Source organism: Choristoneura fumiferana, chromosome 13, assembly GCF_025370935.1.
Source record: "Choristoneura fumiferana chromosome 13, NRCan_CFum_1, whole genome shotgun sequence".
NCBI lineage: Eukaryota > Metazoa > Arthropoda > Insecta > Lepidoptera > Tortricidae > Choristoneura > Choristoneura fumiferana.
The window spans coordinates 11,148,932-11,166,765 of record NC_133484.1 but is presented as its reverse complement, the minus strand read 5'-3'; the positions used below and the strand labels follow the sequence as shown (position 1 = coordinate 11,166,765).

At 37.2% G+C, this 17,834-nt stretch overlaps 2 protein-coding genes across 4 annotated transcripts in view; one reads left to right on the top strand and one right to left on the bottom strand.

Moving 5' to 3' along the window:
• Atg16 (Autophagy-related 16) overlaps positions 1–17,834 on the top strand; it is a 204,906-nt gene that overhangs the window by 16,263 nt on the left and 170,809 nt on the right. The gene's annotated exons all lie outside the window — the stretch shown is intronic.
• Positions 10,944–17,834, bottom strand: part of neo (ZP and PAN domain-containing protein neyo) — a 69,068-nt gene continuing 62,177 nt past the window's right edge. Inside the window, exons 7-12 of the mRNA XM_074096304.1 lie at positions 13,300–13,394; positions 12,971–13,212; positions 12,646–12,890; positions 12,293–12,542; positions 12,039–12,209; positions 10,944–11,903 (exon numbers count right to left, since the gene is read on the bottom strand). Coding sequence (XP_073952405.1) covers positions 11,403–11,903; positions 12,039–12,209; positions 12,293–12,542; positions 12,646–12,890; positions 12,971–13,212; positions 13,300–13,394 — 1,504 coding nt within the window. The 3' untranslated portion in view covers positions 10,944–11,402. The remainder of the gene's footprint in view (positions 11,904–12,038; positions 12,210–12,292; positions 12,543–12,645; positions 12,891–12,970; positions 13,213–13,299; positions 13,395–17,834) is intronic.

Genomic DNA, 17,834 nt, shown 5'->3' with positions numbered 1-17,834 from the left:
TTTACTTATTCGTTCGGGAACTACGATACCACTGACAGACACACTGATACAAATGTTAAACTTACAACTCTTTTTTGCGTCCAGGTTTAAAAACAGCATTGCGCTAGAACATGACGTGTAGAAGGATTCCTTGATTAAGTGTCAGCAAAAGATATGCAATGCAACACGAATATTCGGCGTATACAGCGAATTGAAGTGCCAGCTTTTGAATAGGCGGAGGTAGGTCACGAACACGATCCTCTTTTAACGGATTGTTACCGCGCGTCGGCTCATCGTGATCCCCACTGATCACTTCCGACCAGCTCATCCCTCACTTATACTTGGTTTGGATAGGTATTTAACTAAATGTAAACAAAACAACGTCAATTGGTGTCTTAAATGTTGAAATTCCCCCATTAAACTATCTAAATATTAACATTTCTGTATTGAAATACACTAGTCTAGTTTGTCTTACAATGATGGATAAGTAAAATGTTTAAAATCCTTGAATGTACCAAATCTGGCAGCTTAAGTTTGTTTACATTTAGTATCCTATCCTATCCAAACCAAGTATAGTTGCCTACAAATCCGTAGAAAGCCTCGAATGAATAACGCTTTTGTACCCGTGTTTTGTTTCTTAAATTGCATATAATGTGCCACACATGACACGTATAAATACGACATTTTTAATCACCTAACGGGCGAGAATACCTATAGGTACCTATTTTTAACCCCCGACGCAAAAAGAGGCGTGTTTTAAGTTTGACCGCTATGTGTGTCTGTTTGTCTGTGGCACCGTAGCTCTTACACGGGTGAACCGATTTGAATACGGTTTTTTTATTTGAAAGCAGGTTTTCTAGCGATGTGGTTTAAACATGTTTCATCCAAATCGGTTTAGCTGTTTTAGAGATATTTAACCTTGAAGTGACAATATCGGGGTTTTTACCATGTAACGTCACGGGCTCCCACTCCCGAACTTTGACGCGCTTTTTTGTCATTTTGTTTTTAAATAAATATGCTTTATATGTGGTTCATCGATGAAGATGAAGAATTTGAATAATCGTGTTTAATCTTTGTCTCCTTAGGGTTCCATGCCCAAAAGGTTCTAACGGGACCATATTGTCAAAGTAAATAGATACAGATTTTGTATTTATTTTGGTATTACTAAGGTTCCGCTGTCTGTCCGTCTGTCATTGGGCTGTGTATTTTTGACTGAAATAGGTAGAGTTCTTCACAAAAGTTTTTTTTAAAACGCTATCGCTGCTGTAACAATCCTACTAATATTTATTAATGAAAAAAATTGCAAAGATGTTTTTGGGGTTCTGTACCTAAAGGGTTCAAACGTAGCCTTATTGCTGTCACTCAGGTGTTCATCCGTATGTCACGCAGGTTTAACAGCCAAACGGATACAGTCTTCAAATTTTCAAAGCCACATGAATTGTCAAAAAATATTTTCCAAAACAGATGTGGTGAGTTCTTTGACATTCATAAGTGCTTGTTATAGCCTAAATTGAATAAAGATATTTTGACTTTGATATTACGTAAACAAATTCAAGTCGCGGGCAATAGGTAAAAAAAAATACTAATTTGCTCAATACATTGAAGAAATAACTTTCTTTTTCTTTATACCTAAAAGCAATTGTACCTAAGTACTGCGGCACGGTACCCTTCGTGTACGATTTCAAAAAGCACTTAGCCAGATTAATCTGAAAAATGCTTCCAAATAAAAACCCTGCTTAAGTTCCCAAATTAACAGATATAAAATGCAAATACCACCTATTTTCGGACACGGCAACAGGCTACTCAGAACAGTTCATTCCGTTCTCTTATCGTATTAATACATCAGACTGTCAGTCAGAGGTAAATTATTGTGTACATTGTAATGATAATATGGGGTTCAATAACCATCACAGATGTCGTTCACGTGCCGCCCACCTGAGTCGTCTTGAATGCGAATCATCATGAATCCTTGCGCAATCATACTCAGGACCTCAACGTCAACAAATTGGAGGGTCCGTCCGCCCATTCGTTGACTGATCAGGGCAAAAAATACTGGAAGCGACGGAGTGGGCGCAGCGAAATATGTTAATTCTGTTTGTCACTACCATTTGCATTATACGCCCGTCCAAATGATGTTTATCCACTTGATGCCTTCATGTCAATCTATCATGTTATAAATGCAATGATCTATCGTGATGTTGACTTGTACCGCGTCGAATAAAATGGATTAAGCCAGTAATGACTTGAATGAACATTTCACATGTAGGGATGTTTATGTTACGGATATTTGCAGTACCTATTTAATTTAATATAAGGTATTGGCTAGGACAAAAGTTTTTTAATTTATTTCACACATGCACTGGGTTAATTATTTTTGTGCACGTTCGCAACTAAGTTGCGTTCATTATATGCTTTGGGTTTAGCACAAGTTTAATTTAAAAAAACTGGTTAAGACACCTGTTAATTATGAATAGTATTAAAACGCCCTATCTAGATTTAATCATTATCATTGTTTTTAGTTTGTCTGTTTATTTTCACATCGATTGAGCATCTGCGTGATCGCGAGGCCGGGGCCGCAGCCCATCGGGATGCAAATAAGTACGCAGATTGCTCCATGGATACAGTTGGCTAAAGCTGCACTATCGTTGCGCTTATAATGAACCAAAATCGTTGGGATAGATTGTTGTTCGATCCGTGATCGTGGACTATCGCTGTCCTACCGCGTTTCTTCAATCTCGTATGCTAACTGATTTACGATCTGCTAACTGATCCACGTTCAACAATTTAACTGCTTGTTACCACACAACTGGCTATTTTCTCCGTCTTGGATCTTTTTTGTTGCCCACAAATAAAAGAGTATTAATTACAAGAAGGAAAATTACACGTTGCCTGTTTGGACGTGACTTGATATCTGTTGAAATTTGATTAAATTCTCGCTATTACCTACTAGGTTTCCTTTGACGGTCCTGCTGTCCTTTAAATTGCGTTTGGCGCAGACGACAATAATAACGATAATGAGATTAAGTGTGTAATTTAGAAGCAGTTAATTCTTAATTTATTATTATATGATAAACTTTTAAATTATCACTTTTCAAACGACATTAAGTTTGGAATATTAGTGATTAGTAGTTTTAATACAAGTGTTAGTGTGTACCCAGTTTTACTCGACCAAGTAAGTGCTTAACCATTTCTGAACACTGCCTAAATCAGAAAAAAAAACAGCTAAGGTTAGTAGACAATAAATATACCTTTAATGCTTTTTAAGCCTGCCATTAGACTTAATTTCTTAGTCGACTACACCTTTAAATTTCTAATGGTATCTTTAGGTGTAATTTTATTTTACTATTGTGCACTATAATAAACAATTATTTTTAATAAACACGCCAACGAAACGGATGTTCTTAATTATTTATCGTCCATCTTCACGGATAGATAGGTAATTGCCCAATGGCCCTTACTACAAAAAGTCTACCCAATACACTGTTGCTAAAAAATAATATTCTATAATTATTATGAAATTACATGCTTCGGTATGTTATGACGTCCGTCATTAACCTGTAAACGATGTGAATTTGCATGGAGCCTGCACACTGTGTATTTAAATTTTTCTTTAAAAATATGATGGCCGTGAGAAAATACCTAGTTTTATAAGACCTGGGGTCCTATAAGAGTGTGTGAAATCATAATGTCTTAATTGAAAATAGTTAAACGGTCCACAAGGCATCAATTTAGTGATGGTTCAGTATTTTACTTTAAGTATATCCCATCTTTACTTCAGAAGCGGGATCGTACCATGCTTTTATGCAGATTTACAGTCTTCATAAACTATTTTATTACTGCTTAGAGACGATAAGAACTTACGAGGTCGGTGTACATAATAATATAACAGGTACTTATAGAAATTACAAGTGCAATAGAAGTTTGTTTGATGGAAAGTAACTAAACTCGAATCGAAAAGTATTATAATAAACGTTGATTGACAAATCTAAGCCTTTTAGGCCCGAAACCTTAATCCATATTACATAAATAGGTAGGTACATAACATTAGGACCAAGTACCTCAATTTCTTGAATTTAAATGAAAATTTTATTTGGCAGCGTATTTGCCTGTCAGGTTTATCGCTTCAAGTCGAGTTACATTTGTCTTCACCGGAGACACGGAAAATTTTTCAGCCAGTTAATTCCTTTGAACATGATTATTTTTAAGCTCAACGGTAAACATGTCAAATTGACTAGAAAAAAAACTGATTCATTCACCCAACTCATTAGCTACCAACTGATTATTTTTGCTGAATCTGTCTTATCCTTTAGTCTCCTACATAGCTATAAAGAGGGGGGTTGAAGGAAGCACGTTAATAATTAAATACCTTATGGCGCTATTGTCTGAGGCAGCGTCGACGGAGTCCACACTGTGGGACCGGTTCATTTGTAAGTAATTAACGAGGCGTCGGGACTGTTTTTTTTATCGGTTCATCGTTGTTTGTGATCGAGAGATTTTTATTAATACGAGTTATAAACTTGGTAGGTACCTACAAAACTAATCGATGTTTATTTTGTTTTGAATTGTTTTGTCTTTTGATTGAGAGCATTGATAATTCAATAAGACTGTGAAAAGAGTAACGGTACTTTAAGAGTTTAATTGATTAAAAGCCTCACGTTTTTTTGTGACATGTGCCTTTTTGTCAATGATTTTAGAGTGTGTTCTTTTTTTTCTCCGATGACAGTTGATGATACATATCAAGTCATGACTAACGTATAAATATTTGCTCTGTTGTTACCTCCTACGATTAATATGAATATAACCGTTATACCGTCCCGTCCCGTCCCGTCGTACCGTCCTTGGTAAAGTACCTAATTTGTGCCATAAAAAAACGCTAGAAAGTTTTATTATAATTTCAGTGAGTTCGATTCTGAGCGTATTTCGATATGCGATTGCAAGCGTCAAAGGTATCTTAAAATGCAATTTTGCTTTTTTTGACATGTGCGGATGTATATCTTTAAGTTAAATTCCCACTATTTAGGGGACTCTTCCTCACCTCAAGGTACGCTTTGAAAATTTCACTCTGTATAGGTTACCTTCATTTTAATATATTTGTTAAATGTCACAACACACAACACAACATACCTACAGCTCTCTGTTAGCAACTTCCAGTCTAGATCTATCAGTGCATTAACAGTTTGTCTTTAAATTATCGCCACGTTAAAGGCGTATAGTGCGTATAACACGGCCGAATGACGGCGCAGGACATCTCGTAAACCGCTTTATTTTAACCGCTAACTCTAAATTAGTAATGGAGCGGCGTGACGGTTAAAAATAAAGAATTCGTAATTATCTGAAAATTAAATAAATAAGTGTGCTTCATATCTCGCATAGTATATTTACTACAGTGTAGGTACAGTCAAGGGCAAAGATATCGACACGGCCAAAGTTGCAAAAATATGTATACACGACTTTATGCACATACCATTAAGGCCGTATATGCATATTTTTGCAACTTTGGCAGTGTCGATATCTTTGCCCTTGACTGTATGTGTAAGGCTATTTCTAACACGAAATAATTAATCATTTACTGGTTACGACTCTAGCCGTCATTCGGCCGCATAATACGCACGGTACGTCCTTAATTTTTTTTGTGTAAGTGAAAAATGTGGCCTGACACTAACTTGCTGGCACCTTACCTATATGGCAAATTATTAATATTTCATAGTATTATTAAAGTTTTTTTTTTCTATGAAAGATTTTTCACCCTTCTGATTTGTCTGGTACGCATATAGTTTTGAAATAGTTTCTAAATAACGTGTAATATGAAAATCAAACAGCAGAATATTGGGCAAGTTTAACGATTTTTTGGGAGACGAGCGAAAGTTATGTTTTGTTGGTATTATATTTTACAATATATTCAAATGCGAGTTGGACTCGAACATCAGCCCCTTGCGAACCCTTTCCATGTAAATTATAAGCTTTTATTTAGTTTCACCTGTCCCGTTGCCTGCCTGTCTGTAATCAAATCTTTCAAGTCAAATTCGACCAACTTCCAGTATTTGTATAGACTTGAAATTTGGTATACTTATGTATATTACGTGATAATACAATAATCTGGTAGTGACATCCTGGTAGTCCGGCCAGGATCGTCTCCACAGGACCGAACTCTTCAACGGTTAATGGCACCGACTTGAAATTTGGTATTCAAATGTAGTTTGGGTGACAATACAAGCACAGTCAACAAAAAGTATCTAGGTTACTGAAGGAGATTAGTTACTGACAGAGACAGAGAGACATAAAAATTAAGATTTTCAGACTTTTCTTGTTGGTTGAGCTATTAGAGTTATCTTCGAATACCAAATTTTAAGTATCTATGATAACTGGCAGTACTATATGAAAGTGGTATAGTTTTTGATTTCCCGGCAATGTGTACGGAAATACCTTGTATGTGTGTATGTAAACTCTTTAATGCACATAAAAATTAAATTAAAGAAATACAAATACACAGAAAGGAGAGCAAAGACGAGCTTATCCCTAAAAAGGAATCTCTTATATGACTTATCCTTATCCTTGTTTATATGACTAGTAGCTTTTGTCTGCGGCTTCGCCCGCGTGGAATTCGCTTATCGCGCGCTGTTGTTGTGGAACTGTGCATTTTTCCGGGATAAAAAGTAGCCTATTAGCCGTTTTGACGTGAAATATGGACAAACATACAAACACACACTTTCGCATTTATAATATTAGTATATGGATGTCTTTTGATTGCGTTGGCTTGGAAGTTTGATTTTGTCAGTGTTCTAAGGGGTAATAGACTTGAGTACACACACACAAACATCACGACTGTATTCCCAAATGGGGTCGGCAGAGCACACGAAACGTTACCGCTTCGGAGCCACTTTTAGCAATTTTAGGTTTTAATTTTGACAAAAACGGTACAATAGTGACAGGTTGCTAGGCTGTCGCCTACGGTACACCTTAACCTATATCCTCAGTCGCCTCTTACGACATCCACGGAAGAAATGGAGAGGTATAATTCTAACCCGACACCACACGGGACTTGAGTACCTATTTGATATTAATTTCAGTTTGATACCTCCAAGCGTTCCCGAGAAAAGGATCTTAACCTCAGATTTGAGTTCTTAATAGACGGAAGAACAAACGGACAGACAGACATTCAGACGGAAAACAAAGTGATCCTGTTAGTGTTCCGTTTTCTCAGGTACATGACCCTAAAAACAAAAACGAAAAAGATAAAAGGGATCACGAAAATGGTGACACTTTTACTAAGCCTATTGACTTTAATGGAACGTTTAAAGTGCCCTCAATCCGTAGTAGGGCAAAAATTATTCAGTCGAAAAAAAAGGACTAAGATTTCCCTAACCCATTTAAAGTAAAAAAGTCTAATGTAAAGCTACGACATTTCAATGCAATAACTATTTAATTAAATTAAACTGTGACTTCGTATTTTATTTTATTATGTTTAAATAATGAAAGGAAACAGGTATCCTAACCCTGCCGTCGCTTTATGTGTTTGAAATAATCATGTATGTTAGGAAGAATATATGTGATTTTCCCACTAACGTCGATAAGCCAAAGGCTAGAAACACAGGGAAGCTTAAAGTTCCATCTTACAGACTGGCTAAAACCAAAAAGTCGTTTCTGGGAAATTACATACGCTTTTATAATATTATTCCAAAAAATATTATAGCAATGAAACGAATACAAAATTCAAATCTATTGTCAAGAAGGTATTATAAAATTAATGAACAATCATGGACAGGGATATTTGTAAATGATTCCTATCCGCATTGGCGATCCCTTACTTCAAATAGCAAATCTACTGTGTTAAAAAATATCATTTGTTAGTTGTTTACCTCAAATTGTAGCGTTTCACCGAATCGCATTTCACCTCGATCGTATATTTAATTATAACGTTGTGTCACAACCGTTTATTTTTTTAGTCACTATAAATTTTAGTCTCATTTCACCTCGATCGTGCATTTAAATATTGCGTTGTCTCTCAATCGTGTTTTGTTTTAGTCTGTATTAGTTGTAGTTGCATTTCTCCTCGATCGTGTATTAATGTATTTTAGTACAAACATAAATTTAACGTGTTAAATTAATTAGAGTCCCAAGCAAATATCGATCGCGGCGAAATGCGTCTAAGGTAAAATACTACACGAAAAATGAGATGCTACAAATTAATTTTATTATACTAATGTAAAAAACTACTCGAAAAATTGCGTCCAGTACATGATTCTATTGAAATTTTGTTAGTTTGATGTGAAATGCGATTCGGTGAATCGCTACGAGGAATTTATGCTTTTAAGGTAAAGAATTAACAACAAATAAAAATGAAGTTGTGTTAAATACTTGTGACTGTATACTAGATATCATTTAATAACAATGTAAATTTTTAAAAAAAAACTAGATCTCGTTGAGTTTCTCAAAAGTGGTTTTTCCGAACGGTTGGTAGTTTTTTTTTACGTTCATAAGTGCTTGTTATAGCCTAAATTGAATAAAGATATTTTTACTTTGAACTTTGAATTTGAAAACAAATGACTTTAGCCTTAAATATTAAGAACACTGGAAGACGCTATTATATTGTACCTTAACTTTCCTTTTTAAAGCGAAAGTGTGCCAGTTTATATTAAAAAGGCTTAGCTAAAGCTCACTTAACACAACAATAGAGACATTTAAGGTTAGAACTTCAAAAATAAATAATAACTAGTCATTCGTATCAATAAAACAGGTATTCTGAGATGCGTACCACTTTTTTTGCTTTTTATATATTGTTCTTTTAATCGCCGAAGCGCTCTTTGAGCTTGCAATGATACTCGTTTATTGTAATGTTTAATCAGATTACATATTTCATGAGAACCGGGCACTCAATGTTTCATTTCGTGTCGCGATACCGAACACAAGATCGGACCTTCGGGTATTCCTTGAATAAATAGATTTTGAATTGTTTTAAGGACCTGATACGGTTCGACCCTCCGCATTCGTTCCAGAACCTGTTAATCCTCAAGGACATTATTCTGTTAGGACTGCGGAATCAGAAAAGCTCGATGTTACATCTATTTCAGGCATCTGATGCCTCGTGACAGCTGTCTGTCAATCTTCGATTATGCAGTTCGGTTTATTTGTTCGCTCCGTGTGTGTCTCTTGATTCTCAGTATTTGCGCTCTGCGTTATTTTATGAATATTTCATATTATTGTAAACGACTTTATCTTTTTCAACAATGTTGTATTCACCATTTTAGTTTTATGGACCTTTGAAACACTACCGGTTTATTCATGCCAAGTAACATATTTTCGTTTTCACGATAGTTTATATTTTGTTGAAGAATTTAGGTATACTGGAAAATAACTGTGTCTTACTGCGTAATATTATAAGAAGTCGATAAGATTCTTGTTTTCATCTAAAGTTGGTAGGTAACCATTGAAATAGCTCAGCTAAGACTAGTATCAGCAATTAGCTATTTATTTTTATTTTTTACGATGGCATTGCTGTGTTTAGCGGCCAGTCGCTATCTTAAAATCTTTTCGCGCTTAAAACATTGAAATCTTTGCGTCACCTACTAATGGTTAACTTTGCAAGCGACACGTGTGTCGCGTGCCGTCGCCGGCGCAAGATTTAATCTCGGGCACGAATGTCGACGTGCGGCGTGCCCCTTCACACTTGATAGTGGCGAGCGAACTTTACTCCAAGATTTCATCTCTTTGATGTCCGTTTTGCGTGCTTAATACTCAAATATTCAAGCCGACTTTCTGTGTGTGACTTTTAAAATACAGGCATTCACAGTCGCTAATAGAGTTCCCTATTGTTGTCTGAACGCTTCAAACGTTAAGACGTATTTTGACCACAATGATCTTAAGCAGCATGTACTGAAAATTTAAAGTACTATTTCCATGTGTATACTTTCTCTACGCTTAAAGATGTTTGTTTGTGGAATAAGCTGTGCCGTTTGTAAAGAATTAAATAGTTTGTGCTATCATTAAGTACCTACCTACTGTCTTGTAGATGGCAATTTTGAATGATTCAATAGTGATGTAGAAATTATGTTTAAGAGTTTCTACTTTCATATTTTTTCCTTCTCATTCGTTTTAACGCTTCAGTATACTATGTCAAACAAATTCATAGACCTCTAGATAAAAAATACCTATGATATTTAAGTATCAAATTTCCACATGCGTGGTTAGATTAGATCCTAATTAATTCCTATCAATTACTATCGCTTACTATTTCTGGTGTACAATAAAGAGTCATTGTATTGTATTATAATTGAAATAGTGCATTTTAAGGTTATATTTCAGAAATTACGTAAATTGACACTACTGAGTAAGCTTTGCTCTAAATAAATAAGGACACTTGCAGTAGTAAGTTTAATGGTATTGACCTTGTTTCCGCTCCTGAACACGGCAAAGCTCTCAAGACAAAAACATCTTCATTTAAATAGGGATAGCGTAATATAAGCACGTAGCTTTGTCCACTTATTTATTTTGACTCTCTTAGGTAGGTAACATGAATATGAGCTATACATTGTGACAGGTAAATGAGCGTAATGATATATAAAATAAAACAAACTTTATTTTTTGATATTTATTTGTAGGTAAAATTGATTTGGCCGGATGAGTCAGGGTTTATCATAAATTTAATTATTGCAATCATTTCACATTCAAGGCACTTGTCAAATAGGTAGTAAAATCAGCTTACATAGAAATAGCACGTCATATTGTAATAAACCAGCTAAGGCATTTTGTTTATATTAAGAATTTATTAAATAGCTATAATTCAATGTTGAGACATAAATTAAATAAAAAAGAAACTATGCTAAATTGAATAAATTACGATGTCGGGACGGCCGTCAATCCATCGTCTCTTGACTTAGGTCGCACGTTCGGTTATCTACTTAAAAGGTACAAAAATGTTACTTTTTACTTATCACTATCATTAAATCAGGCTTATGCTACTTTTTATAAAAAAATATGGTACAATACGTTGTCGGACTTCCGCAAATGGATGGCCGAGCGTAAAGTGAACGAATGGGCGACGTGATCTTGATAACGACTCTGGGCCGCGGTCCCGCCGACGACGGCGGAGATGGGGACAAGCGAGCGTTCATATAAGCTTACAATTCATGCACTCAACAGGCTGACAAATCGCACCGCTACTCTCATCCATCCACAGTCGCGCACGCTCCTCTGGTCGTCCCCGCCTCAGCGTCGTGCGCGCCCGCCGCGTGCCCGTACGTAGCTCGCGGCGCTCGCGCTCGGACACTACCATTAACTAACCACTGTCGTCGTCCCGCACTCCACAAAGAGCAACGTCATTCTAAGAGAATGATGGTGGCCTTTATAAGCTGAAACTCGACAGAGGTTTAAAAACTAACATAAACTACTATTGCGAACGCTGATCACGTCGACATGTCTACGCGGACTCAAAAGTGCCTCTGGTGAGCGCGAGAGAAGCTGGCATCGTAGACTTTACAGAGAGCTGAGGGAGCGTTGGGTCCGGGGAGCAGTTCCGCTGCTTTAGCAGCCGCACGTCGTCGCTGCCAACTGCAGGTCCACGCTGCGAGTACGACTAATTGAGCGGCAAGGAAAGCAGCAGCTGCCAGCATGGCTCCGGCCGCGTTTACGCAAGTCATTTCAGTCTCTCTCACGAATACGGAGTCTTCAGTAATATTCTTGGCGCGTTGTTTATCGAATCCAAACTTGTCCGTGATTTGAATAGTTTGCACGAGGAGCATATCGTCGGTGGGTGAGCCAGGAGTAGAACGCCTCTTCCTACGTCCGTAAGAGCTGACGGAGCGGAGATCGTTCGGCCCGCCGTCGCACTGCACGGGCTCGCAAGTAGGCATACAGGGCGTTACTAACGCACGGAACTGTACAACTTCAGACGATGGGAACTTGAAAGCATCAAAGTGTGACAACAGCATCTATAACAAAGTTAAAATAATAATTAGTCAAGAGCTAATCGTTCTCATGCAACTCAGGTTCCAGGTTCGGGTTACTTTAGTAATCATAACCTCTAATAACTTCCATTTTTTTTGGATATTTTAACACTGTCTTACCTTTCCACTCATAGATGATTTAAATACAGGTCCCATGATGAAGTGATCTGTGGGGCAGCCATCGCTATCGATGAGAGTAATTTCGCTAGAATCGACACCATCCATAGCAACAAGCTCTCGTACGAAGATTTCGAAAGGCGAGTTCGGGTCCATAATCTCGAAACGCAGAGCCTGTGAGCGAAGAAGAAATGTTATACTTTCAAGTTTTAAATAAGTACTAATATTGGTTTGTTGCTGTAATAGTGCCAACTTACCAGGGGGTCTCCAACTTCAGCGGAAGCAATAATGTCGTCTCCGCTCCTGTCCGTAATTCTCATGGCTACATTGGGTGAGTCGACAATTACATCTTCCGTCATACTGGTCTGGATATCTCCGGTGATTCCGAGGTCAACTTCATTGGCCACAGTCTTGTTGGTCAGGTCATACTGGCAAGTCACAGCGAGACCGAGATCGGAAGATGTCACGATAGTATCGTGGTGCTGGATAACGACATCGTTCAAATATCTAGAAACAAAATTAAATGATGAATAAAAGTCATTAGGTATTGCTACGGATATTTTATTCCCAGAAATAAAATAAAAGTTGTAGGTCATGTTGTGCATCTTACCTTCCCAATCCGTTCTGCTTAACGTTGCATTCAATATTATTGTAACCCATGTGCAGCTCGAACTGAAGGCTCTGCTTGACGTCAACGACGCAAGAGTTAGGGCTTCCCTTGGCGTAGATCTTTCCATCGAACAACTTCGATGTTTGAATGCGCGCAACCATGTCTCCAGCGCGGCAGTCGATAGACACATTGTAACAAGAAGATAGTTCGTAGGTCGCTGCTTCAGGTACTTCCAAGTAGGGATCCTAAAAAAATAAAAAAACCGTCTTGTCTTCTGCGTCCATTTATATGGAAAAGTTATGTTAAAGTAAGTCGTTTAATTTACCTGAATGTCGGCAAGAGTAGCCCGAGAATGATGAGATAAACGGCAAACATGGTCACCAGTGTCACCGTGATCGTAGGAGTGACAACGGAATGGTGAGTTAAGACAAAGCTCTCTGCATTCCTCTACGGTTTGAACATCTTGATACACAGAATCCACTGTCTTCAGAATACGACCTCCCATTTTTTTGAACTCGCATAGTTTTGTAGGCTCTTCGACGCAGTTGTTTTCCAAATAGTCAGTATCTGCAATAAAGTTTTTGTAAATATCCAGTTTATTTACCTTCATAAGTAAGGTAAAGAGGACAAAATAAAGTAAATATAAATATGTACCTTCATTTTGTTGGAAGGAGTTGGTGCCAGCTAGTGTGATGCGGTCCATGTCGGATAAAACGCATTCTCCCGTTTTATTATTGTAGTTCGCCGATCTGTAACAACGATTCACGCGGTTTAGCATCGGCTATGTTTTTTTTATCGCTGTGTGAACTTTCCCAGGGTGTTAATTCAACGGCATAGTACATACTATTGACGAGGTTTTTGTGCAGATGTCTATTTTCTGTTGGCCTTTTATGTGATGAGATGACTAGGTACAAAATAAACAAACAGCTATTTGTTCATACACAAAAAGCATACCTCTTTTGGTTAAATTTATTGATGCCGATTACAACAACTCCAATAAAAATAAAAATCTTGATTGATCAGTGCTGGTAGTCTGTACAACAATCCAACATTAATATCATTTCCTTCCAGGCCAGGATATTCATTCATTGCAGCGTAACTGGTTGATATAATTTCGCATCAAACAATAACATGAAAGTAACGTCAACATGCCGTATGAATTTGAAACGATTTATTTCGTTTTACATTGATAATTTGTATCAAATAGACCTACGTATAAAATCTAAATGCGCTTCATGTTTTTTAGTTTTCTTTTGTTTTGGCTAGTGACCACCCGCAAGCGTGTTATCGTGGCTGATCTTACTCAATATTTTCTCTTGATGCGAAGTGGATCCCGATCAGATGACCAGTTTGACCCGCGGGAACGCATTTTCAGAAAAGATAGCGCAAACGTCTTATGTCCTATCTCGGGCCATCCTAATAGGTATTTTTGTGGTAATTTATTATGATAGCTTGATTGATTTATTTGGATGGTTTCTGTTTCGGTGATTAAAGTATTTTCATTAACATGGTAGAAAAACTAAGTGGTGTTAACTAATCTGTTTTATTTCTTTCAATTTTCAATTACTCCGTGCAAAAGCAAAACAAATCCCGCTATTTTGAAAAGTTTTTTTTATTTTTTTATTAGTTAACTAATATAATATAATATTAAATAATAAGGATTGTCGTCTTTTGTAAATGTATGCCATGCTAGTTACTCATCGTCTCCGCAGTCACTTGACGTATACAGTTACCTACACTGGTGCACATAAACACGACACGATTGACGACCAGATGGCCTAGTGGTTAGGGAACCTGACTACGAAGCTTGAGGTCCCGGGTTCGATTCCCGTGTCGGGGCAGATATTTGTATGAGAATACGAATGTTTGTTCTCGGGTCTTGGGTGTTTAATATGTATTTAAGTATGTATCTATCTATATAATTATATTTATCCGTTGCTTAGTACCCACGACACAAGCTTTGCTAAGCTTACTTTGGGCCTAGGTCAATTGGTGTGAATTGTCCCGTGATATTTATTTATTTATTATTTATTTAAACAAGACATCTAGTATTTCTTCTATATTTGACTATACAATACTTGAACATACCCTTATCTCTCTAAATTAGTATAATATCGATACATAATGTAATATCCATTATGAATCTTCCGCTCTGGTGGTCCTAGGCTCCTAGCAATATGTAGTAAGCAAAGCATAGGCCATTTATATACCATCATTTCAATTAGTTGTAGTTTAAGCTGTGAGATTTCCCGATATGCCTGGAGGCTTGTCTTTATAGGGATTGAAATAAATTGGTCTGACTCTATGTTGACCACGCTATGTTGAGATGTTGCATTTTATGGGTTACGGATGTGATAGATCATATATTTTAAACGGAAAAAGAATTAGAAAAATAATTTAAGAACCAAGAACAATGTGTGTGTATCAGCATCGTATCATGGAAGTAAGAAGCGATAGGATAACCCGCTCCCACACCACCGCAGCGCATCGGAACGGTGGCGAGGCGCAGGCGGCGGCAGGGCCCGCCACGTCCAGGGAATATTTCCCAAATGTCGTGACTGGCGACGATCGCGATCCGCGCCTCCCGGGGTGCGCCGCAACGCCCGCTTGTTTCAATGGAGATACGACGATTTGTACCCAACCCAACGGTACACGTGTCAAACTATACTCGACTACGACACGACCACGTAAAATCGCGATGTAATCGTATACTTTTTAACGGAAAATCCAAAGGCGCGAAGTCGTGGAATTGGTTACTGTACGACCTCCATTTCTCACACAAAAAAGCTTTTGGGTGAATTTGTTACCGTTACCTACAGCGACTGGGCAATACGACGAAAAGGTCTAGTTACAAGACGAAGTGGAAGTGCTCGCAATACTCGCCGCCGCAGCGCCGAATGTGAATGTCGGATGCAGGATACTATTTATGTTAATGATATCAAAAACCGTACAAGGAAATAAACACAATAGGACAGTCGTGTTCTGCTACATTAGACGCCTGAGACGCAGGCCGTGCAATTGGCCTCCCTGCTTTGTATATAATGCTCGTTTGTAGAATTCAACGAAACGGCTACCAGGAAGAGGCCTTGACTTACCCAGTGGGGTGCGCAACAAAGATGTGCCGCAAGTCCCACCATCTAAGGCGACCGGTGAAGTCTGATCGACTTCGTTATCGGGTCTAACCGTAAATAAGCATATGGAATGTGTCAACCTAATGAGTTGTTTTGTATTGTAGTACAGTCCGATTCAGATGAAGATTTGTTTAAAATGATTAATGGAGAGATGGAGTCTTAAATTTAGTAGAGTTACGTTTGAAGAATAGAAATAACAATTGACTAGTTACGGGTGCTGGTCCTTGATGCGATTTGACACGGGTCACTGAACGGATCTGATTGAATGGGATAGAGACATGACCCGCTACAACGTCTATTGTCCTGTCTTGTTAGTGCGATTGTAATGGTCAGTTCAAAGTTATCGCCAAGTTGACTTCAAAATATTATGCGTGTCTTTTCTGGTAACTAATTTGCTTAAACGGAATAACTTTGAACATCTGGAATAGTGAAAAAGAAATACTGCATTCTATATTATACTTAAATTAATACCGATGTTTAAAATGGTTGAGTATTAAAGGGGTGTCAGCCATTTATATTATTCAATATTAATGATATGGACCACCAATTTATGTCTCAAAACTACCGCGTTATCAGTAATTTTGTTTCGTATAGATATTTGACTAACGTCTTCAGTTTTAAAAGTTGAAATTGTGTTCGCGCTAAAATTGGTGTTGCAGATGTTTATGGGCGTTGGTGATCTCTTACTATCAGGAAACCCACTTGCTCGTTTGCCATCCAGTCGAATAATAAAAAAAAATGCTTTCATATTCCATAAAAATAACAAAATCCATTTGTTAATTGCAAAAACTTGAATTGAATTGAGACTGGTCCGTTAATTGGCTTTAAGACTTACTAAGCCCTACTAAACCTTACTTAGAAGATGCCTAACTTATAAATGCTACGCAATTATTATTTTTTCAATGAATGTCGGAGTTTTAACGATTCTGTTAAAAAGAAATATTTTCTATGGCCACTGTTTATTCTGGCTATTCTGCACAATTTAATAACAGCGGAATAAATATTCACTTTTTATTGGAAGTAAACAGACATTCCTTGCAATAATTGCTAGTTTAACGTAACTATAAGCTTGTACACAATTATTCACATTTCTCCTTATTTAATTAATGTATGATGGTTTTTATTTGTTTGCTTTGTCTGCATTAAGTTTTCAAAGATTGCCCTCTCAGTCTAGTTGCGCACCGCACAATCGTGGTCGGTCTGAGAGAGTTCACAGGTCACGGTGCACTCCGCCCACCGCACGGTCCACTTTGTTCATTTCTTTGTATATAATTTATGTCTTAAATCTGTATTTTTTGTGATCTAATCTTAATTACAGACAAGCTTGTATTTGGTAGCATTGCCTGAATCAAAGGCCTAGCTGGTTGAATACGGGTCTACAGAACATGTAGTTACCTAGGTACTCGTATGTAAAGAAAGAAAGAAAAACATTTATTCGTGACATTTTTTACAAATAAAAGAAAAAGAAAAAAGGAAATAAATTTTGTCACGAAATGGTCCCAACTCAGCATGATGCCAACCTTGCTATGTGTGCCTTTGACTATGAAATCAAGTTACAGAATCTCCGCAGTCATAATTTCTATTATCTTGTGCTGAGGAGGCTAAGTGCTTAAAATTTCCATACTGCTATCAATCATTCTGTACTCGTAATATGTCGTTAATATTCCTGCTACAACAAATTTAAAATTTCACTTCCAATTTCACTTTTGTTTTTGTTTGTGGTTTACTTTATTGAAAGAGTGAAAACTGCTCCCGGATTCAATAAGAGTGAGGAAGGAACCAAGTTGTTTGGAAATCTGGTTAAAGACATGAACAATGAAAAATCATCTTAAGCTTTAAAAAAATAACTTTGTACTTATACCATTATTTCTCTTCTCGCTTTGCCTCATATAATTGTAGACGAAGTAACAGACATGAGTTATGATAATGCCTATGCCTATGTACCCACAGAAAAATAATGAAATTTGATCAAAAATGCTCATTGTGCTAAGATAATTTGGGTTTCAAAGTTCACCAACACTTGCGGTTCATGTAAGACAAATTCTCAAATGTAAATAT